General features: G+C 36.0%; 2 protein-coding genes across 4 annotated transcripts; both read right to left on the bottom strand.

Moving 5' to 3' along the window:
- Positions 1-22: 22 nt before the first annotated feature.
- Positions 23-7635, bottom strand: LOC123548626 (calicin-like). 3 transcript variants are annotated; one of them, XM_053546310.1, is made up of 3 exons: positions 7439-7635; positions 5103-5187; positions 23-3958 (listed from the first exon to the last, which is right to left on the bottom strand). In XM_053546310.1, exon 3 carries the CDS (start codon positions 3598-3600, stop codon positions 2245-2247), a length of 1356 nt encoding a protein of 451 aa, XP_053402285.1. In that variant the 5' UTR covers positions 3601-3958; positions 5103-5187; positions 7439-7635; the 3' UTR covers positions 23-2244. The 3 variants fall into 2 exon arrangements, with proteins under 3 accessions (XP_053402285.1, XP_045191998.2, XP_053402286.1); XM_053546311.1 differs by lacking the exon at positions 23-3958 and adding an exon at positions 4463-4580.
- Positions 7636-13503: 5868 nt separating this feature from the next.
- LOC128558080 (uncharacterized) lies at positions 13504-14240 on the bottom strand. Its single transcript, XM_053546892.1, has one exon. The coding sequence runs from the start codon at positions 14219-14221 to the stop codon at positions 13535-13537; it is 687 nt and encodes a 228-aa protein (XP_053402867.1). The 5' UTR covers positions 14222-14240; the 3' UTR covers positions 13504-13534.
- Between the last annotated feature and the right edge of the window lie 11416 nt (positions 14241-25656).

Below are 25656 nucleotides of genomic sequence, written 5' to 3'. Positions count from 1 at the left end.
GCTAGTCTAATTGATAGTTGAAGTCTAAATCGTTCATAATCGTTTTGTTTAGTGTAAAGTCTATGTCCCTAAGACCAGGCTAGGGACTGAAATTAAAATATCCATTAATATTCATTGCTTTGTTTTGTCTGTCTGTCTTATGCACTTAAAATATTTTCAGAGTGTCTTGTATCTGGTTTTAGAATAATACGTTTTCTATAAAAAAAATAAATAACTGCTATACATCTTTGTGAAATACTGTTGGAGAGAACCGTTTACTGGTATTGTTAGAACTCGTAGTTCAACACCTGCTTCTTTTAATATGATATAATGCATACAGTGTATGAAAAGTTATTATAATTGCACATGCAAATGAAAAAGAGCCATAAAATAAATTTAGAAAAATAAAAAGTGGCTACAAACTAACTAGATTGATTTATTGTTATCTTCAACATTCTTATCCTACAAACAAATGTATATTTGTAAAATACTATCGGAGTAAAACAGCATTTTGTAGCAGAAAACTCTCGACCGATGCACTGCCTTAACACCAACTGCAGGTTTAAGCATGGAGTTTTCGTGTATTTATATCATATTTACGGTATTTTACCACATCTGTCGCGACGATATAATAGGATTATCATAAATGCAAACTGAAATACATTTCTGTATGTTGTTTAGATAAAAGTGGTCAAAGAATAACGTACGATAACGTTTTGCAATAAAATGTAGACAAAAACTGCGTTTTATTTTCAATACAGACATTCAAGATAACTTACTGTCTGTAGTGGTGGCTGAAGCCCCGGACAAAGAACCGAGATTTCTTCCTCTGCACATTATATCAGGCAAGGACATGTTATGGAACCACTGAAATTCCACAAGTTCGGCGCTTAAGTTAATGGCTTCCTCGTATTAGTGTAAGAAAACAAACCTAATTCTGAAAGGACTCGAACCCACAGTAAGTAACAATAAGTGGTCACTCAGTCTTACCTAACAGTCGGGTAGACGCCTCATCTACAACAAAGTACAACTGTACAACTGATGATTAAATCTAACCGGAAAATCCCTGGATAATATAAAAAAATACTTCTGTGATTTAACTTCCTCAAAGATAAAACGAAACTGAAACTTGTCTAACACGTTACCTGAAACTTGAAAAAGTCGCTAACAGGGAACTCCGGTGAATCGCCCAGTGGACATTCTCAAGGTCATTAAGCCTTCTGCACAAATTCAAACATTCCATTTTTTAGATAAGCGTCCATTGTAGCAGCGTTTTGATAGATTTAAGCCGTTCACTCTGTACGTTAAGTTGATTAAACTTGGTGTTTTGTCATAAAAACATATGTATCCCCATATGTATACCTTTAGCTCTGGCGGCTATTTTGTGCAGCGAAGCGGAGCGTGTGGACGACATGCACAACTGGGCTTAGTACTGACCACTCCTGTTAAGTTTCGTCGAAATCTGTCCAGCAGTTTGACCTGTGAAAGCTGGACACAATTTTTTCTATCTTTAGTTTTTGCGGCCATTTGGTGCGGCGGTGCAGAACGTGACGGCGATGTGCACAACTAGGCTTGGTTCTGATCACTCCTATGAAATTTCGTCGAAATCCGGCCGGCAGTTTGACTTGTGAAAACCGGACAGTATTTTTCTATTTTTAGCTCTGGTGGCCATTTTGTGCAGCGAAGCCAAACGTGCCGGCGATATGCACAACTAGGCTTGGTACTGATCACTCTTATGAAGTTTCGTCAATCAAGTCAGCAGTTTGACCTGTGCAAGCCGGACATGACTTTTTTATTTTTAGCTCTTGTGGCCTTTTTGTGTAGCGAAAGGGAACGTGCCGGCGATATGCACAGCTAGGATTGGTACTGATCATTCCTGTGAAGTTTCGTCGAAATCCGGCTAGAAATTTGACTAAGCTTAATACGGACGGGCAGACGGACGGAGAAGGCCAAAACAATATGTACGGGGGAGACATAATTTACCAATTTTGGGTTATCATTTAAGTATCTATTTGCAAGTGTGAAGTCGTAGCCATTTATTTAGCAAGAAGAGTAATCATCTACTGCCAAAATAAGTTTGTTTTACTTTAAGTCAGGTAATACGAGAACTGAATCCGCAATAATCAACCAGTAAAAGAACCATCATCACACGTCAATTATCATGAGAGTCAAGAAGTCAAAGATAAAACTGTTTGCCTTCAATATGATTTCCGAGCGGACTTTTAAAACAAGTCTTTGTTTTGCTGTTATTTCTTTGTTTGTTTTTCAATCAGAATCGAAGTAGTAGTCATATCCATCGTCATAATATAAATCATCTGTGTCGGAAGACCATGTTGATTCCCTATTTCCCGTTGCTCTTCCAGCGAACTTGCAATGAGGACATTCTATGTCGCAGAGTAGCTTACTTTTGGGAAGACTGATCTGAAACAGGAGATCGTGCATGTGCTGATTGAAGAGCTTCGAAATCTGTCCTGGAAGCGGTAACGGTTTCCATTCTAACTTTTTAAAAGACATGTTTGAAATGACGTCATTGTGAAGAGCGGTTTCAAACTGGTAGCGATCTTGGGGTATCTCATGGTAATAACGATACCAATTATTGCCGCGAAAGAGATACTTACTGTGACGACAGTCGTCTTTATTTTCAAATAAGATTTCTTTCACATCATACTTAGTAGAAAGAGTTGACAGTTCTAGATTGGTTAAACAAATACACCGAGCGCCATTGTAAATTACAAACCCGTCTTCACATCGTTCGAGTTTATCGCTGTCGTCCGTCTCAATTTGTTTTGTTTCAATTTTACGGTTGTCGATGTCCAAGACTGAAACATGTTTCTTAGTTTTGAAAAGTACTGCTACAATTGTACGAGAATTGACCTTATTTGCGCAGATTTGTGATATCCCAAATCCTTCGAAACCCAGTATACGTGACATCTCAATACACTCATTATCCATGGTGCCGATATAAAGTGTTGACATATCAATATTGCAGCAACCACCACTTTTCATCGTTCTTTGGCAAGAAATATAGTTTAGAAGACTGCTCAGGTCTACCTCTGGCGAAAAAAGAGTGTAGTTCAACCTGTCAACATTCATCTTTTCGATAACTTCAACAACATACACGTTTTCAACCATACTGAAGAGTTGTACGGCCTTAGTCCTTCTATCTGCTATGACAAAGTTGTATGTTTTGCAAGTATCCCTCTCTAAGTCTAGTATTTGAACACTCGATGACACCTTGTCCATGAAATAAATCTCTGATAGTACTGTGCTTCTCGAGCCAGAAATTACGTTATTCCGACAAAACCATTCTTCATCGTATGACCTTGAGGTAACTATGAACCATTTCTCCCTTTCTAAATCTAGACACCAGAATTCTTTGTCACTGTAACTTTTCATTATTAAAACGCGATGTTTTGCGTGTTCGTTCCTTGGACTGCCTAGTATTTCTTCAAAATCTATAAAATCTTTTAACCTTTTATCTTTACTTAGCGCCTCTAGCACCGACCTACTGAGATCGATCAAATCAATCGTTGTTTCCAATAGTCCTTTAAATACGTCGTTCATCCTGCTTTCAGGATAAGCATTTGCCCATCTAACTAGAAAGTTTATCTTTAAATCCATGGGTACATACGAGAGTTTCGGATCCAAAAATAGTGCCTGGACAGATTCTTTTGTTAAGTTAAGCGACTGATTGTGTTGAAGCGTTTCGAGCAATGTCCTTCAAAATATTCTTCACATTCAGGAATGTAAAGGTCATAAAGGCTTGAAAGCTGTATAATATTGATACAATTGCCCTCCGTGATGTTTAACCTAGTAATCCAATGTACGCATGCTGCCTTCAAGTTTGGAATAAGGAGAAACTCTGCCAAATCCATCATTTGCTCGATATTCTCTTCTGTAAACAAAGGTTTCCTTCCATACAGAAACATAACTGCCATTTCCAAGGTGACCGGTGTACCTATTGCCATTTCAATCTTTCCTGCAATCATAAAATTGAGCTAATTTACTCAATTGTTAGGCGCATTACATAAAACACGCCCCAAGAAGATATTATACACTAGACTGTTTTAAGCTGCTGTGATTTGTGTTTTTGTGGGTGTACGGTAGGGCGCTCAATGTCATTGCTGGTGGCGGTTTTTGTAGCCCACTATGTATTTTCAGAAGTGGCTAAAATTCAGTTGCTTTATAATTACAAATAAGATTAATATATTTTATATTTTAGTTAATCGTCATTTAGTGAAATAAATGACATTTTCACTCATGCTGTTTTGGTGATTTATTTTCATCATTTTGGAACACATACGAACTCACACCCAATATCCCGATCCACAGTATTATAATTAGCATTTGCAATGCAGGAGGTGGATGGGAAGATTCAAAAGATATTATAAATCTGCTGTTTCATCGCTACGTGGTTTATGCTTGTTTAAAGTTGGTATGCTGTGTTTATAGAAATAAATATTCAATTTATCATTTTGGGTGAAAAAAATGTACTTAAGGTAGTGGTCCCGTAATGATCAGCGACAATCGGCGATTTCCGTTCGTTTCCGTATTCTCCGTTTGCGATTTCGGCATTATCCGGTTGTTATGAAAATAAAATTCTGAAATAGCAGAAAAATGCTTAAATCGTATATGGTGGATGCGTATGATCGCACGGGAACCGCCGACTGTCAGTACGAGTCTATTATCTTAATCAAGTAATGTAAAGTGTCTGAATTAAAAAAAAGTGTTGTTTCATTTTTAAAATCTACTTTGGAGTAACAGTTCTGACGAAGCCACTTGCTTAAATGTTGGTAGCGGATTTTCAGCTTATAGTGCACGCATTTTAGATGTTCGATCTTTCCTGAAGGTCACACTTACATGTGTAACTTTCAACCAGTTGATGGTGTTATAACCAAGTTGTAGATGTACCACTGTACTGTACTCGTATATACCGGAAATCACGTAATTATGGTTTCTTTTCTCTGCCTAAAGCTATTATTAGGTTTGTCATAAACACTTCTGTAGTATGTCAAACAAAGTAAAATGCTGTTTAGTATTACTTTTAAAACATTAGAATAGTAGAAAGAAAGACATCGCAATTAAAGTTGAAAAATAAAATGAACTTTTACAAGTAGGCCTACCTGTCTGTTTCTCTAAAAAATTACTCTTCAGTATCTGATCAAAGAACGGACTGGCAACCAGAACACAGCCATGAAATTTCTTCTCCTGCAATAAACAGTATTTTCATTGAGGTACTAGATGATGTATTTTTTAAATTATGAAATGACTCGATTTGTTTGCCAGTTGATCAAAGAAAGAATATTTATACATTGTATATTCTGCGATAAACAACAGTATGCGCGCGAGTTATTCTGCGTGCCTTATAATGAATTCAGTATGATGTGCAAACTAATGCTCGTAATTTTTTTCATATAAAATAGGATGAAATATAGAAGTACTTTTCTAGGTGCCTGTCTGGCGCCGAAATGACGTTAATATTGTCACGTTCTATTAAAAATTTACATACAGTATAAGAATAAAGCACAGAAAGCAACAATCTAGAAAAAAAATCAGTTATTGTTTGTTTGTTTATTTGTTTTGGGTTTAACGCCGTTTTTCAACAGTATTTCAGTCATGTAACGGCAGGCAGTTAACCTAATCAGTGTTCCTGGATTCTGTACCAGTACTAACCTGTTCTCCGCAAGTAACTGCCTACTTCCCCACATGAATCAAAGGTGGAGGACTATGATTTCAGACACAATGTCGTTTATCAAATAGTCACGGAGAACATACGCCCAGCCCGAGGATCGAACTCACGGCTCCGCGATCCGTAGACCGACGCTCTACCTACTGAGCTAAGCGGGCGGGTAAATCAGTTATTGTTACAGAGACTGCACTGTGTGTTTCATTCTAAGTACTTAGAAAAGTAAAGTGAGATCTGGAGATTGTTTTTATTTTATAAAAAATAATCAGTAAAATTCATAAATTGTCTTGAAAGCTCGGACAACGAAAGCTATATATTCCAATTATGAAAGTGAACTTGATCACTATAGATCGAGAATATATATTACAAACAAATGATATTAATGGAGTACAATCAACAGTTCTAAAAAACTGCAATCATTTTATTTGCACCGAAATTGATAATCGGCGTTAGATTCATTTAACGAATGTTTATAGAAATTGAAACATTTTTATCGAATTTGTTTGCGTAATCCTCACCTACCTGTATCAAACATATCAGATTGCTCTTGATGATATGTTAGATATGAAAAATTAACAATCAAACTCAATCGCCGACGCAAGTTTATAATTGAGCCGTGCCATGGGAAAACCAACATAGTGGGTTTGCGACCAGCATGGATCCAGACCAGCCTGCGCATCCGCGCAGTCTGGTCAGGATCCATGCTGTTCGCTAACAGTTTCTCCAATTCCAATAGGCTTTAAAAGCGAACAGCATGGAGCCTGACCAGACTGCGCGGATGCGCAGGCTGGTCTGGATCCATGCTGGTCGCAAACCCACTATGTTGGTTTTCTCATGACACGGCTCATATTATGACAATTTTCCGGTGGATAACAGCTTAATATTTTTTTCGAAAAGGCAGTTGATATCTAGTTTTTAAAAGGAGAGACTTTTTAGACTGGCTGACCAATCAAATTATAAATCTCGTTTGTTTCGGTAGAACGATGATTTATTTATTTATTTTGTTGGGTTTATTGTCGCACCGACACAATTTTAGGTCATATGGCGACTTTCCAGCTTTAATGGTGGAGGAAGACCCCAGGTGCCCCTCCGTGCATATTTCATCACGAGCAGGCACCTGGGTAGAACCACCGACCTTCCGTAAGCCAGCTGGATGGCTTCCTCACGTGAAGAATTCTACGCCCCAAATGAGGTTTTGAACCCACATCGATGAGGGGCAAATGGTTTGAAGTCAACGACTCTAACCACTCGGCCACGGAGGCCCCTGGTAGAACGATGAAGCTGAGATACTCATACCAATAGAGTCTCATTTGTATGGTAAAGTATCAGCCTTTAAATTCCGCCACCAGGTTATAGCTGAAGGCATGGAAGTGTACAACAAAAGAAATTTCTATATTTCTAGCATAATTATTATTTTATCTTAAAAAAAAAAGAAGATAAAAATGTAATCTTATGGTTATTGACCAAGGAATGCGGACAAAACCACTCCCGGAGAAAATCCCTCTTAACCACCGTCCCGCCCCACTCCCCGCCCCCCACATTTCAAAGTGGTGGTGGTGGTGGTGTGTATGTGTGGATAGTGTGTGTGTGGAGGGGGAGGGGGGCGGGGTGGAAGGGCGGGAGGGCGGGGGTGATGGCAATTTTGTCTTACATTCGTTGGCTGATACCTTGCTAAATGACTAAATGAACAATTTAAACAATTTCTTAAGGAAGACGATGTAAAATTAATGTAGCTGTATAATAAGAAATCAATTCTATTAAAAATTTACATACCCATGGTCCAATTCTCAGTGTGACATCACACCAGTCCGACTGTTCTTCTACTTGCTTAATAAGGAACTTCCGGTTGGATTCAGGTCTCCTATTTTCTTCATAAAACTGCATGTTGCAAGGTAATCAAAGTTTAAATGTTCAATTAGTAAAAATGAAATAAGCTTACTTCAACTTTTGTTAACTTCTTTGTTACGAGATCCTCGTTATAACACAATAGATTGTACATAAATTATGACATTGATAACAATGATTAACTATCTAGATAAATTAATAATTTGTGGCCGGGACGATAACATATCTGAGATTGTAGTGTATCTTTTGAAAAGCACACAGTTAAGTGAAACAAGTTCAGGTTCAATGGTAAGGCCAAAACGGCTTCATCACATGTATGTATGTTAATGCTCAGCTTTCAAAATGAAACAGTAAGTTTTACAATTGTACTATTGAACGTTAAAATAATTCAGTCCAATTTCAGAATGACCTTTTTTAATTCTGTAAGTTCTGTACATCGGCTTTAAAAATATTCGAAAGTGACAAACGTTTTTAAAATCTTGTCAACTTCAATCGGACTGAATTTTAATTACTATTATAATTATCATCATTATCATCATTATTATTATTATTTTTATGCCCCCGAAGGGAGGCATATAGTTTTTGAACCGTCTGTCGGTCTGTCAGTCTGTCAGTCTGTCTGTCCGTAATTTTCGTGTCCGGTCCATATCTTTGTCATCGATAGATGGATTTTCAAATAACTTGGCATGAATGTGTACCACAGTAAGTAGACGTGTCGCGTGCAAGACCCAGGTCCGTAGCTCAAAGATCAAGGTCACACTTAGACGTTAAAAGTCATTTTTCATGATACTGCATTCGTGTCCGGTCCATATCTTTGTCATGGATGGATGGATTTTCAAATAACTTGGCATGAATATGTACCACAGTAAGACGACGTGTCGCGCGCAAGACCCAGGTCTGTAGCTCAAAGGTCAAGGTCACACTTAGACGTTAAAGGTCATTTTTCATGATACTGCATTCGTGTCCGATCAATATCTTTGTCATCGATGGATTGATTTTCAAATAACTTGGCATGAATGTGTACCACAGTAAGACGACGTGTCGCGCGCCAGACCCAGGTCCGTAGCTCAAAGGTCAAGGTCACACTTAGACGTTTAAGGTCATTTTTCATAATAGTGCATTCGTGTCCGGTCCATATCTTTGTCATCCATGGATGGATTTTCAAATAACTTGGCATGAATGTGTACCACAGTAAGACGATGTGTCGCGCACAAGACCCAGGTCCGTAGCTCAAAGGTCAAGGTCACACTTAGACGTTAAAGGTCATATTTCATGATAGTGCATTGATGGGCGTGTCCGGTCCATATCTTTGTCATTCATGCATGGATTTTAAAATTATTGGGCATGAATGTGTACCACAGTAAGACGACGTGTCGCGCTCAAGACCCAGGTCCGTAGGTCAAAGGTCCTAAACTCTAACATCAGCCATAACTATTCATTCAGAGTGCCATCGGGGGCATGTGTCATCCTATGGAGACAGCTCTTGTTATATCAGCATTTGGTAGCTTGTATTAAGGAGGTAGTATATCTTGTTACCAGGGTATATTCAAATTATTTGAACCGTAGATTTTCTTAGTATATATATCCGAAAAAGAGGTCTAGAAATTGCTTTTGGTGGCATTATTGTTAATGCCCGACAGTCATGTTCTTTGTTAACTTTATAAGCATTGGAAAATTTTCAGGGAGGGGTGAGGGGAGGCTGTCGCCTTCTAAGGGTCATACTAGTCACAAAACAAGGTCAGAGGTCAATAAGTGCATTTGTGAAAACCTATGGCGCGTATTTTATAAAGACTAGTACAGTCAAACCTCGTGGTGGTGGTGGTGTGTGTGTGCGTGTGAGTGTGTGTGTGTGTGTGTGTGCGTGTGTGTGTGTGTGCGTGTGTGTGTGTGTGTGTGTGTTGTGGTGTGATGTATTGTGGTGTGGTGCGATGTCTGATGACAATAACCTAATAAAACCACTGTTGACAATTATCTGATTGCACCACTGTTGAGTGATGACAATAACCTGATTAAACCACTGTTGTATTGACTGATGACAATAACGTGATTAAACACTATTGTATTGACTGATGACAATAAATTGATTAAAACACTATTGTATTGACTGTTGACAATAACCTGATTAAACCACTGTTGACTCATGACAATAACGTGATAAAATCAGTTTTGACTGATGACAATAACCAGATAAAAGCACTGTTGAATGATTACAATAACCTGATTAAAACACTTTTGTATTGACTAATGTCATTAATCTAATTAAACCACTGTTGACTGATGCCAATAACCTGATAAAACCACTGTTGACTGATAACAATAACCTGGTTAAACCACTGTTGACTGATGACTAAAACCTGATAAAACCACTGTTGACTGATGACAATAACCAGAAAAAACCACTATTGACTGATAACAATAACCTGATTAAACCACAGTTGACTGATGACAATAACCTGATTAAACCACTGTTGACGGATGCCGATAACCTGATAAAAACTGTTGAACGATGACAACAACCAGAATAAACCACTGTTGACTGATGACAATAACCTGATTAAATCAATGTTGACTGATGACAATAACCCGATTAAACAACTTTTGACTGATGACAATAACCTGATCCAACCAGTGTTGACTGATGACAATAACCTGATAAAACCACTGTTGAACGATGACAACAACCTGATTAAATCACTGTTGACTGATGAGCATAACCCGATTAAACCACTTTTGACTGATGACAATAAACGAATCAAACCAGTGTTGACTGATGACAATAACCTGATAAAACCTCTGTTGACTGATGAAAATAACTTGTCTAAACCACTGTTGTCTGATGACTATAACCTGAAAAAACCACTGTTGGCCGATGGCTATAACCTGATAAAACCACTGCAGACTGATGACAATTACCCGATTAAGCCACTTTTGACTTATGGCAATAACAAGATCAAACCAATGTTGACTGATGACAATAACCTGATTAAAACACTGCTGACTGATGACAATAAGCTGATTAAATCACTGTTGGCCGATGAGCATAACCTTATAAATCCACTGTTGGCCGATGACTATAACCTGATAAAACCATTGTTGACTGATGACAATAACCTGATTTAAACACTGTTGACTGATGACAATAACCTGATCAAACCAGTGTTGACAGATGACAATAACCTGATTAAACCACTGCTGACTGATGACAATGACCTGATTAAACCACTGTTGGCCGATGACTATAACCTGATAAAACCACTGTTGACTGATGACAATAACCTGATTAAACAACTGCTGACTGATGACTATACCCTGATAAAACAACTGCTGACTGATGAAATAACCTGATTAAACCACTTTTGGCCGATGATTATAACCTGATAAAACCACTGTTGACTGATGACAATAACCTGATTAAACAACTGCTGACCGATGTCTATAACCTGATAAAACCATTGTTGATTGATGATAAGAACCTGATAAAACCACTGTTGATTGATGACAAGAACCTAACCAAACCACTGTTGGCTGATGACAAGAACCTAATCAAACCACTGTTGACTGATGACAATAACCTGATCAAACCAGTGTTGATTGATGACAATAACCTGATCACACCAGTGTTGACAGATGACAATAACCTGATTAAACCACTGTTTATTGATGACAATAACCTGATTAAACCACTGTTGACTCATGACAAGAACCTAATCAAACCACTGTTGACTGATGACTATAACCTGATCAAACCAGATTTGACTGATGACAATAACCGGATTAAACCACTGCAGACTGATGACAAGAACCTAATCAAATCACTGTTGGCCGATGACAATAACCCGATTAAACCACTGTTGACGGAAGACAATAACCTGATTAAACCCCACTGCAGACTAATGACAAGAACCTAATCAAACCACTGTTAGCCGATGACAATAACCTGATTAAACCACTGTTGACGGATCACAAGAACCTGATTAAAACACTGCATACTGATGACAAGAACCTAATCAAACCACTGTTGGCCGATGAAAATAACCTGATTAAACCACTTTTTACGGACGACAATAATCTGATTAAACCACTGTAGACTGATGACAAGAACCTATCCAAACCACTGTTGACTGATGACTATAACCTGATCAAACCAGATTTGACTGATGACAATAACCGGATTAAACCACTGTTGACTGATGACAATAATCTGATTAAACCACTGTTGACTGATGACAATAACCTGGTTAAACCACTGTTGACTGATGACAATAAGCTGATTAAATCATTGCTGACTGATGACAATAACTTGATTAAACCACTGCAGACTGATGACAAGAACCTAATCAAACCGCTGTTGGCCGATGACTATAACCTGATAAAACCATTGTTGACTGATGACAAGAACCTAATCAAATCACTGTTGGCTGATGACAGTAACCTGATTTAACCACTGCAGACTGATGACAAGAACCTAATCAAACCACTGTTGGCCGATGACTATAACCTGATTAAACCACTGCAAACTGATGACAGGAACCTAATCAAACCACTGTTGGCCGATGACAATAACCTGATTAAACCACTGCAGACTGATGACAAGAACCTAATCAAACCACTGTTGGCCGATGACAATAACCTGATTAAACCACTGCAGACTGATGACAAGAACCTAATCAAACCACTGTTTGCCGATGACTATAACCTGATTAAACCACTGCAGACTGATGACAAAAACCTGATCAAACCACTGTTGGCCGATGACAATAACCTGATTAATCCACTGCAGACTGATGACAAAAACCTGATGAAACCACTATTGGCCAATGACTATAACCTGATTAATCCACTGCAGACTGATGACAAGAACCTGATCAAACCACTGTTGACTGATGACAAGAACCTGATTAAACCACTGCAGACTGATGACAATAACCTGATCAAACCACTGTTGACTGATGACAAGAACCTGATTAAACCACTGTTGACTGATGACAAGAACCTGATTAAACCACTGCAGACTGATGACAATTACCTGATTAAACCACTGTTGACTGATGACAATAACCTGATTAAACCACTATTGACTGATTACAATAGCCTCATTAAACCACTGCAGACTGGTGACAATAACCTGATTAAACCACTGCAGACTGATGACAATAACCTGATTAAACCACTGCAGACTGATGACAATAACCTGATTAAACCACTGCAGACTGATGACAATAACCTGATTAAACCACTGTTGACTGATGACAATATCCTGATTAAACCACTGCAGACTGATGACAATAACCTGATGAAACCACTGCAGACTGATGACTATATCCTGATTTAACCACTGTTGACTGATGACAATAACCTGATTAAACCACTGCAGACTGATGACAATAACCTGATTAAACCACTGTTGACTGATGACAATAACCTGGTTAAACCACTGTTGACTGATGACAAGAACCTGATTAAACCACTGTTGACTGATGACAATAACCTGATCAAACCACTGCAGACAGATGAAAATAACCTGATTAAACCACTGCAGACTGATGACAATAACCTGATTAAACCACTGTTGACTGATGACAATAACCTGATTAAACCACTGTTGACTGATGACAATAACCTGATTAAACCACTGCAGACTGATGACAATAACCTGATTAAACCACTGTTGACTGATGACAATAACCTGATTAAACCACTGCAGACTGATGACAATAACCTGATGAAACCACTGTTGACTGATGACTATAACCTGATTAAACCACTGTTGACTGACGACAATAACCTGATTAAACCACTGCAGACTGATGACAATAACCTGATTAAACCACTGTTGACTGATGATAATAACCTGATTAAACCACTGCAGACTGATGACAAGAACCTAATCAAACCACTGTTGGCCGATGACTATAACCTGATAAAACCACTGTAGAGTGATGACAAGAACCTACAAATTTGAGCTGCTACTCTGCGGCTTAACCGCTTAACATAACCTCGCAATTTGAACATTTATCAATAGTGTTAAACGTTCTCTTCAATAATCATACTATCACCAAGATAAAACCATTTTCTCTCTTTCGTCCTATACAACTGAAGCTCTACATTTGGTTTCAGTATTTGTCTTCCCCTTTTTGAAAACATCGCATAAAGGATTTGCTCTTCGCAATTAATTTCATTTTTTGAAAGGAAATAACGTACGGCTCGTTTAAAATCTTCCACCAACAAAATAACTCGTGTTTTCTCCCCGTAAATAAGCCCACCACCTACATACCTGAGACTCTTTCTTACGATTGTATTTGGACTGATGGAATCATCTTTGCCATTTACTTGATTCATGGCTATTTTTGAGTCATTGAAATACTTTGGTTTAGACATATGAAAAATATTATGTGATTTGCGATTTCTGAAGTATCCCAAATCTAACCACATGATATATTTCGTTTTGAAAATATCGTCTTGAGCGGTCTTTGCAATCAAATCAAATTTAGCATGGGTTACGCATGTATAAAGGGGATTAACGTTTGGGTAACGTTTAGGATAAGATTTTAAATTGTAAATTTCAGTAACCTTTTTCAGGTTTTGAAATGACCACATCGTTGACCTGTTGACCGAAAAGATCTTTGTTATCTGTGAAAGTTCGCTTCTAACTGCAGTTATGTGACTCCTAAATGGTTCCGAATCTGTGTATACCACGAGGGCATTTGTCATGTACCGGAATGCCTCTGCCCATTTAACAATTTCCAGCAATGTTCACAAAGAATGAATAGTCATAGATTTGATATCAATCATTACCCAGAAACTACTACTAATGTTTCTGAACATTTTAATTCTCAAGGACATACTATCCAGGATTTCTCTTTTATGCCCATTGATAAAGTAACTAATCCTTGGAAAAGGCTTTTAAAAGAGACTTCCTGGATGTACCGTTTGGGCACTGTGTCTCCACAAGGAATGAATTCAAAAATTCTGTATTAATGCCTTTCTGAAATACTTGTTATATATGTATATTTTATTACTTGTATGTATTCCATAATCAGTTTTTACTGGTGCCATTCCTTAATCATTGCACTTATACTGCATTTTTTCACCAGTTTTTATGTATCATACTATGATCCTGTTTATGATTTTTACGCCAAACTCTTTGTTTAATTTTGACGTTGTCGTCATCGACGTCGTTTGACGTTGACGTCACTTCCTTTGTTATGTTTATTTTGAACCCTGAAGAAGGCTGATGTAGCCGAAACGTTGGTTAAAAATAAAGTGACTTGTTTTTAAAAAGTTTTTGTAGTTTTGACTACTTTTAATACTTATATTCTGCCCATTTAAAGTATGTCGGATGGCTACGAAAGCTGTGTCTGCCTTTTTTAATTGTCCCTATATCAAAGAAGGCTGTTACTATGGTAACATTGTGAGGGTTTTCCGGCGTTGATGTTCTCTCACTCCATATCTAAAAAGAAATTAAATTGACATTGTTTAAGTATACTTTAACGGTTTCATACCTGGTAAATTTTAATTATGGACGAAATGGGACGGTGAGTTATTTGATCTTTATGCGTGTATCCATGCATTGTCCTAAGGAAAGCTGGAAATATTCCAAAACACGTCTGGCTTAGACGGAACTCAAAATTTGTGAGAAAAAAGGGTTCATTAAGCAACCTCTTCAGTTCTTTTCATAATATTTAGCTCCTTTCGATTTTTCGTCTGTTTCGGAATACTGATGAAATATTATACTGAAGCATGAAGTGCATATTATTTTTGAATGCACATTCGTGGAAGGATGAGTATTTGAGAGAATATTTATTCACAATTATAATCCTTTGATCAAAAATATAATACATTCCGGTCAACGATCAGAACTATTGCGCGAAGCCTAAAGTTGTACAGCATGAAACCTTTCTTCAAATGTTGACTCCAGCACAGAAAAAGAAATGACCGGTCAATAGCACAAATTTTCAACCTGCTATTTATACAAGGCGTCATGTTAAAATAGTGAATAATGTTTTAAAAAATGAACACATTCACAGTACTTATCGAAACTGTACTTAATAAGGTGTTACATTTATTTAGTTGATATATAAAAACAAATAATAAAAAATCTTTCCAGGAAGAAATTTGTATCACTTACGTCAGGGTATGCTCGGTATTGTTAAAAGCTCGATTGACCAAAAACAAGCGCTTGAAAAGTGTAATTAAATGAACAAAAGTAAAGTGCAGGAAAATTACCCGAAACATAGATAAAAGTATAATAATACAAAATATGACACTATAATTTACCTTTGACTGACTGACCGTTGTGAGGTTTCCTACACGACGTCCAATTTCTATAACAATAATCAGTACAATGACTACTTTAAACGTCTTCCGCTTCTTAAAAGCCATGTCGTATACATGAACTTACTTATATCATTATCTTCAAGTGCATGAGTAAGTATCATGTAATATGTTTACGCGTTCACTGATATACAATGCAATGTCCATAAATGTAAGTAACGTTGGTGCAATATAATTCTTCCTGTCCCACTTTGGTTATGTTTACTGTTTATTTCAACTCTGTCTATACACCGACTTCTTTAAGTCCATCTTTAAACTTATCATATCTCCAGCTGCTAGGCTATTCAATGAATTAAAACTTTAAAAGCAATATATGAGCCGTGCCATGAGAAAACCAACATAGTGGGTATGCGACCAGCAAGGATCCAGACCAGTCTGCGCATCCGCGCAGTCTGGTCAGGATCCATGCTGTTCGCTTTCAAAGCCTATTACAATTAGAGAACCCGTTAGCGAACAGCATGGATCCTGACCAGACTGCGCGGATGCGCAGGCTGGTCTGGATCCTTGCTGGTCGCATACCCACTATGTTGGTTTTCTCATGGCACGGCTCATATATTCATGTTTTAAACTTACAATAGGCAGTACCTTACCTTCAATGGTTAATGTAGTTAAAATCGATAATTTAGTACAAAACTGTAAGATTATATACCGGAATCAAGGATTAATTAATTACTAAGGCTGTGTTAAAGGTCCATTACTAAAACCCGAACGAGTATTATATGAAAACCAGAGTTTGTAGCCTAGACTTCCTATTTACTGAAAATATGGCACACTGCATCGGTTCTGACCAAATAGTCATGAATATGTTCAAGCATAACTAACAAATAAACAAAAAATGTTGCCTATGTCAAACCGAAAGTATGCTTTCTGACTGCTTACGAACCCGTCGAGCATCTTCGGACTTTTTCGGAAGAATCCTCCGAAACGAGGCTATAATTTATAAATAGATGCAAAATAGATGCAAAATATATCATATGCCCAAACGATAACGTGATTTTTACAAACGTAGCCGACATGGAATTCAACAATTTTGTAACTCACAAAAACTTCATGAAAATCATTCTTATAATACAGGTAATATACAGCTATACTACAAGTTTTCATAAGGACAATTCAGGCCCTTCCCGAATAAAAGTATTTTTACAACTTCGTCTGTAAACTTTTTCAGTTAATCTCTTTTCAGTATAATTTTAAGAATATAAATGAGTAATTGTCTTACACTGCAGAAACAAAGTATGATTGAAATTTACCTAAATACACTTATTTATGTACACATGGCTACATTAATTTAATAAGATTTTAGACATTAAACACATTGTCTTGGCCTAATATATGTCACTGTCAATTTTAAATTTAAATTTTGTACATCTCATATTTTTCGTGCAAGTCGTGCATAATTACCATCATGGAAATACAGTTATTTTGTTGCGCGTCTTAAAGGTCCATTACTAAGGGAAAGTGAGTTGGCAATTTTTTTCATAGCCAGTGCATAGACTTCTGCAAGACACTAAATAATGAAGACTGGCAGGTCAAAATTTACAGAAGGTCTTTGGAACTCAAAGAAATGTATGTGTATTATGTTGAAATTTCAATGAATAGACAGAATGACCCCCCCCCCCCCCAGTTCTTTTTAACTTTCTTCATACTTCATAGAAAAATAATTGTACATATACTGCGATTTATTTCGAATTTCTACATACCAACTTTCATTTTCCAATAAAATGAAATAGTTTCTGTGCTTTTTAAAAGAAATTAAAATGTTCACTTTCCTTAGTATTGGACCTTTAAATGGATATTCGTTTGAAACAATTTTAAAATCACGTGATCCCGAAGAATTTCCGACCGATTACGGAAAAGCGATAAACACGAAAGTAGGACAAAATGATCCCCCATGTCAGTCTAAGAAAATACAGAAACAATCATTTGTTTCTCTGTACATGTGTTGATTTCAAGGGAATATTGCACGGCTATCGTAATGTTTAGTACTATATTTCAAAATGTGTAGTCTTTTTTTTAAGATTTATGTCTATTCATTTGTCTTTATTTTGCACCTTTAAAGATAGATTGTAAAAATCTTTTATTACGTCATAGCAAATAAAACAATATCATACAAATAAAATATAGTACAACCGGCTCGATGGGTCTATAAGTCATTGTTTTACAAAACAATAAAAATTGCTGATCTGAAAAGCAATGTATGGACAATTTAGATAATTACAGAAAACAAATGTAACGTCGTTACATAATATTTAAAAGTTGATTTGAATTAACCGCTTGAACAATCGGTCACTGCAAATCTTACATTTTGAAAATTGCTCAGACCGTATGGCTACATAGATTGCCTTAATGTGCGTTATCCCCATACCGTGCAATAGAATAAGTCAAATGACAGAAACTGACGGAAATGTACGGAAATATCGACAATTATTGTTATTGATATGCAATGATTTGCATATCATGAAGGTTTCTAAAATGATTACAAATACACACAATGAAAGTTACTCCATTTAGGTGTAACCTCGATCGCATCATTCAAATACAACAATTCTATTCAACCGCGGTAGGAAAATTAATAGATCATTCGAAAACAAATTTGTTAACTTTGCGGTTTAATATTTTGATATGTTAAAACTTTTTCTGAAAATATGCAGTTTATTTAATCCCTGAACATGTTTTACATAATAAATTATATTGCCAGTTATTATGCAAAATGGCTTAATTTATTAGCAGGCATTTAGTACGACGGTTATTTACTACAAAATCCCGAACAATATTAGACAATGTACAAACTTTAATGAATTATAAAACAAAGTATTAAACTTGCAATTTAAAATTGTATGGCCATAGTAGAGCAATATATTTACAATATAATCTATACATTGCAAAGGTACATCCCAGGCTTCACCAAGAGAGTTTGTCAATTTGGTAATATTTCTTTTCCTCTGACTGCCTCGAGTTAAACCTATTGTTGTAAAGATGTCCTACAACGTTTGGTGTTACACAATTTATGTTAAACTTTGTACATTTTTGCGGACTATATCTACATTGAGCGGGAAAAAAGATGTGGAGAAAGATGCTTAAGTCTTTACATTTTAATATTGTCTATAAACATTTAGAAATCAATAAAAATAAAGAAATAAATAACCGGTTTCACCCGTTCAACGCGGGATCTTCACATGTATTTAATCCGTATTGTGCTTTTAAATATTATATATATTAAAAGCACAATACGGATTAAATACATGTAAAGATATGTCATTCAGGAGATTATAATAAAAAGATTATAATGATTATCATGTTGGTACAAATACATTTTTTAGATGAAAAAAGTAGCATAGACAAGAAAAAATAAAAAATAAAAATGCTTCATTTTTAACCACAATATTACATTTTGCGAGTCCTCTAAAACAGAGATAATTCTATCAAAATCAAGAGAAACATTTTTCATGCTGCGGTCGGAACTGTCAATTTTTAGTGATTTGCTCTTTAATAAATCATTGTTTGTCGTTCAGATGCGTATTATTATATCACTCGGGCTGCGCCCTCGTGATATAATTCCTTCGCATCTGAACGGCAAACAATGATTTATTCAGCGACAAATCACTGGATGAGACATATTATTTCTTAATTATGACATTTTGAACTTGTCACGAGTCTTTGATTTAAATAAGGCAGACAAGACAGGCTTCACGTCTTCAATAGAATGTGTGTTTGCTGTTATTACACAAGTGTAATTAGTTCGATCAGAGGTCTTCCTCAGTGTTAACAACCGAGTTGTTTACTTTTAAACAGTAAACATAAGACCATAAAGGACGCGTAATATTGCCTTGAATGATATAGAAATGTTCTAATTCATATCGAGAGAATAAACATCCTTTGTTAGATAAATGAAGTTGACAAAAAACCCTTAAAGTCATGTCTATAAATCGGTAGATACTGTCGTTTTATTCTTTAAATTGAACATATGAAGCTCAGCAAACCTAGTGTAATTTGTTTCCTCCGTTGTGTCATAAAAACTTGAAAATTCAGACAGAAATTTACCTTGCATACAGATAAGCCATTCAGCAGTTTCGTGTCATGGTCTAAATTCACAATTTAAACAGTTATATTAGTTATGTTTAACGTTCTCCACAGTTATCATACTGTTACCAAGATAAAACCATGCATTGTTTTTTGACCTATATAACTGAAGGTCTACATTTGGCTGTAGTATTTGTCTTCCTTTTTTTGAAAACATCGCATAAAGTATTTGCTGTTCGGAGTTTGTTACATTTTTCGAAAGAAAGTAGCGCACAGCTCGTTTGAAATCTTCCGCAAACAAAATAACACGTGTTTTCTCTCCGTAAAATAGTCCACCACCTACGAAATTTCGACTCGATTTTACGATTGCTTCTGGACTTCTGGAATTATCTATGTCGCTAATTTGATTCACGGCTACTTTTGAATCATTGAAATGCTTAGGTCTAGACAAATGGAACATAACATGTGACTTGCGATTTCTTAAGTATCCGAGATCCAACCACGTGAAATATTTTGTTTTAAAGTAATTGTCTTTAGCCGTCTTTGTTATCAAATCAAATTTTGCATGGGTTACGCATGTATAAAGGGGATTAATGTTTGGGTAATGTTTAGGATAAGATTTCAAATTGTAAATTTCAGTAACCTTTTTCAGGTTTTGAAATGACCACAGCTTTGACCTGTCGACCATAAATATCTTTGTTATCTGTGAAAGATCGCTTCTAACTGCAGTTATGTGATTTCTAAATGGTTCCGAATCTGTGTATACCACAAGGGCATTTCTCATGTACCGGAATGTCTCTGCCCATTTAAAGTATTCCTGTGGGTGACGATCCCGGACTCGTTTTACTGTCCCAATATCAAAGAAAGCCGTCACTACGGTAATACTGTGAGGTATGTCCGACGTTGAAATCCTTTCATTGTTCACCTAAAATAGAACGTAAATATTGACATTATTTGATAGATTAAAGTATTGGATCAAATGTAATACAAAAGATAATATGTAAGGGTAGACTTCTCGGAAGCAAAGAACACTAAAACACAGCCCAGAGCCACACATTTGCATTGTAGACCCACAACAAAAAGAAGCTGTAATGGAAAAATATTTTAGACGGGTTGCTTCAAACACCCAACAAGTACATATTAATTATGCTAAATACAGATGGAGGGAAAGGAAATGGTAAGGGGGGGGGGGGGGGGGGGGGGGAAGGAACCCAAAGAGGAAAGTTGAACAAGGACGAATATACAAAGAGAATGCATGTTCTTTAATAACAGTCACACTTCAACGTAAACATTTTATCTACAAAGACATTTTATCAAAAATAAACTACAAAGGCATTTTATCAAACATGGATTGTACACAAGTATAATACGGAAAACCGAAGGTTTTTCCGTTTATAGATTATGTGCACGTATATATGTCAAAGTTAACATATGTACCGTTCAACTTGGGAATATGTTTATACCTTCACGAAGTTCGCGAAGTAAATAATTTCCAGGACGACATTTGATAAAATAAAATTGCTTATGAACAATCCGGCGCCGCATTACCGTTATAGATACAGATTATTCTTACTCTAACGAGTTGAAAATGGAATCGGTGTTACTCGTGTTTCTTCGTGCAACGAGTTTTAGATGATTCAAGCGGTCCGCTTTTTGTTACCAATTTTGAATAATAATGTACATTACAGCAGTGTTTGAATCACAAAATCATCGCCATTTTTTTTAATGTAGAAAAGCCAATATTTTCCAAAATGTCAAAGTAAAACGAATTTAGACACGCTGTCGTTACAAAATTTATTTATATACATTATTTTATCGGCAAATAACGTCACAGTCCAGAGTTCGAACCTCGTCAGATACTTATAAGTTTATTTTTTTGCCCAATTTTATTTGTTTTATTGATATTTATCACAATTTTTGCAAATATTGGAACAGAAATCAATAATGTTAACCAATGCTCTGCCTGTAAATTTTGAACAAAAAGTCAAAGGCATGAAAAATCACATGCTGCTTATCTCCCCTCCCTTCCACAGTCTTTCACATACATTGCAACTACTTTCTCAAAGAAAAATCAAATCATTGACTAGAGCTTTACACTTGGAAAATTGTTGGCTACAAACTTGAGAGGTCGCATCTACGATCCCTACCGAGCTGAGAAATTAACCTTTAATAATCATATTCAAAAGGTCACAGACTGTTAGGTAAATTAAATTGGATTTCTTGAATTTTAACCAAAAGTGCTTGTTTTATGGATAAAATTCTGGTCAAGAACTTTTTAGAATGAATTTGAAATAAGAATTGTACATATAAATGTTGTTTGTCATTCTCACATACAAGAGGTTTACCATAGCTGGGCCAAAGTCTGTCCTAAAGGAGTGTCATTTGACAATAATGGCATTTAAAATAATTGCAATAGTCAGTGTTTAGTATAACATGATTATGTAAGTTCCAGTATCTATACTACAAAGACTATTAGAAGAACATGAGGTTGAGCGTGATGTTATTCAGGCTTAATGTTGTTGGTGTTGTTTTTGTTTTTATGGTATCTTTTTTAAATGTAACAAATGAACTGAAAAGAATCTGCGCATTCCCGGATTCAGAAATTCATATTAGAGAAACAAATTGACAGCAATTTAAATAATAGAGGGTAATATTAAATATAAAGGGTATATTGAATTTGAGAGGCGTTTTTCAAACGAATTTAGAAGCAACCAAATATCGACTTAGTTTGCAGGAAAGTTTTCCATCTCAAAGGTTTTGAATTGTTTTTCAGGAAATTTCAAGGATGGTATAATAGAATAAATAGAAATGTGTAATTTATGACATTTTCTATCGTAAATGTATTATTTTCCTATGTAAATCAATGTAAGTATAGGAATCGGACTTATCAGTTGCGCTGTTTGATGGCTTATCAGATTATGTGCCGTAGATGTACTGATAAGATCGCCTAAGAAGAGAATTGTTCAACATGCTATTTTCCATAGTCTATCTAGTCTTGACAAATTCGAAGAAATTATTAGATCTACGTTCGTTTAAACAAAACATTATAAAACATTTTCCTTTGTTCATAATTTTTATAACAAGAGCAAAACAGTCAGGCTTACTGTCAAAACTGAAAATATCAGAAAGAACAATTTATGCAGAAAGAAGAAAGAATTCATATGACTAGGTTTTCCCGTCAGATAGGCAGCGACTAATTTTACATTATTAATTAAGTTCGATGACTGTATTCTGGCATTGTGTTCAAAATATTCCAACTTCTTTATACTGTCCTCTCATATATTCCAACGGGTAGTTCTACACGTTTGATATACCGGAAGTAATGGTGCAACGTAGTTTATCGGATAAAGAACGTAACTATCTGTTTTAGGATAAAATATGACATCAAAACGTTTGATACATTAAATAAATTTAATTAATGTCTTAAAATCAGCGTGCAGTTTGCTAATATCTTTCATCATAGGCAAATATCTCAGACACAAGCACACGAACCTAAACATTTTACAGACAATATGTTTATTTGTGAAAGTGAGACTTTCATTCAAATCTACATTGTAGAAAGTTTTTTCTTGATAAAATGTTATCAATATTGTGACTTTCTAATGGAGATACATTATGAAAACTTGCATAAGTTCAGATTTAGCAGAAAAAAAAAGAAAAAAAAAAAGAAAGAACAAGAGGACCATGATGGTCCTGAATCGCTCACCTGTTCCCACATGACCCAGTTTAGACTATGACTTCGTTTTTTCTATTATCTGACATAGTGACCTAGTTTTTATGCTCATGTGACCTAGTTTTGAACTTTACCTAAATATTATCAAGATAAAAATTCTGACCAATTTTCATGAAGATCCATTGAAAAATATGGCCTCCAGAGAGGTCACAAGGTTTTTCTATTATTTGACCTATTGACCTAGTTTCCATAGGTACGTGACCCTGTTTTGAACTTTACTTAGATATCATCAAGGTGAATATTCTCACTAATTTTCATGAAGATCTCATGAAAAATATGGCCTCTAGAGAGGTCACAAGGTTTTTCTATTTTTATACCTACTGGCCTAGTTTTTGACTGCACATGACCCAGTTTCAAAACTGATCTAGATATCATCAGGATGAACATTCAGACCAATTTTCATGAAGATCCATTGAAAAATATGGCCTCTAGAGAGGTCAAAAGATTTTTCTAATTTTAGATCACTGACCTAGTTTTTGACAGCAGTTGACTCAGTTTCAAACTTGACCTAGATATCATCAACATAAATATTCAGACCAACTTTCATACAGATCCCATGAAAAGTATGGCCTCTAGAGAGGTCACAAGGTTCTTTTTATTATTTGACCTACTGACCTAGTTTTTGACGGCACATGACCCAGTTTCAAACTTGATATCATCAAGGTAAACTTTCTGACCAATTTTCATGAAGATCTATTTAAGGGCATGGCCTCTAGAGAGGTCACAAGGTTTTTTCTATTTTAAGACCTACTGACTTAGTTTTTGATCGCAGTTGACCCAGTTTCAAACTTGACCTATATATCATCAAGATAAGCATTCAGACGAACTTTCATGCAGATCCCATGAAAAATATGGCCTCTAGAGAGGTCACAACGTTTTTTCATTATTTGACCTACTGACCTACTGTTTGATGGCACATGACCCACTTTCAAACTTGACCTAGATATCATCAAGATGAACTTTAACCAATTTTTATGGAGATCTATTCACAAGTATGGCCTCTAGGAAGGTCACAAGGTTTTTCTTTTTTTAGACCTACTGACCTAGTTTTTGACCGCACATGACCCTGTTCGAACTTGACTTAGATATCATCAAGACGAATATTCAAACTAACTTTCATACAGATCCCATGAAAAATATGGCCTTTAGAGAGGTCACAAAGTTTTTCTATTATTTGACCTACTGACCTAGTTTTTGATGGCACGTGACCCACTTTCAAATTTGACCTAAGTATCATCAAGATAAACATTCAGACTAATTTTCATACAGATCCCATGAAAAATATGGCCTTTAGAGAGGTTACAAGGTTTTTCAATTATTTGACCTACTGAGCTAGTTTTTGATGGCATGTGACCTACTTTCAAATTTAACCTAGATATCATTAAGATGAACATTCTGACCAATTTTCATGAAGATCTCGTGAAATATATGGCCTCTAGAGAGGTCTCAAGGTTTTTCTATTTTTAGACCTACTGACCTAGTTTTTGACTGCACATGACCCAGTTTCGAATTTGACTTAGATATCATCAAGGTAAATATTCTGACCAATTTTCATAAAGATCCCGTTAAAAATGTGTCCTCTAGAATGATCACAAGCAAAAGTTTACGCACGCACGCACGGACGGACGGAGACGGACGCTGCGCGATCACAAAAGCTCACCTGGTCACTTTGTGACAGGTGAGCTAAAACATCAAGCACACGACACTTTTTTTTATTTTCATTTTTTTTAAGTAGATCTATGTCCTGAAGACTTTTTTAAACAAGAGGGCCAAGATGACCCTGGGTCGCTCACCTGAGAAACACACCATAATACACCATAACAGTGTAAACATAGACCTAGTGATTGCATGGAAAAAATATTCTGACTATGTATCATTAAAATTGCAGCAAACACAAGTAGTTCTTTTATTTGACCTAGTGACCTAGTTTTTGACCCCAGATGACCCATATTCAAATTTGACCTAGATTTTATCAAGGCAATAATTCCGACCAAATTTCAGAAAGATCAATTGAAAAATACAGCCTCTATTGCATACACAAGGTTTTTCTTTGATTTGA

This window comes from Mercenaria mercenaria, chromosome 6 (genome assembly GCF_021730395.1).
Source record: "Mercenaria mercenaria strain notata chromosome 6, MADL_Memer_1, whole genome shotgun sequence".
NCBI classification, from domain to species: Eukaryota; Metazoa; Mollusca; class Bivalvia; order Venerida; family Veneridae; genus Mercenaria; species Mercenaria mercenaria.
This window is presented reverse-complemented; position numbering and strand designations above follow the sequence as displayed.

Bases quoted from the DNA above. Each gene is read 5' to 3' on its own strand.
- LOC123548626 (XM_053546310.1), bottom strand. From the start codon at position 3,600: ATGGATTTAAAGATAAACTTTCTAGTTAGATGGGCAAATGCTTATCCT.
- LOC128558080 (XM_053546892.1), bottom strand. From the start codon at position 14,221: ATGACAAATGCCCTCGTGGTATACACAGATTCGGAACCATTTAGGAGT.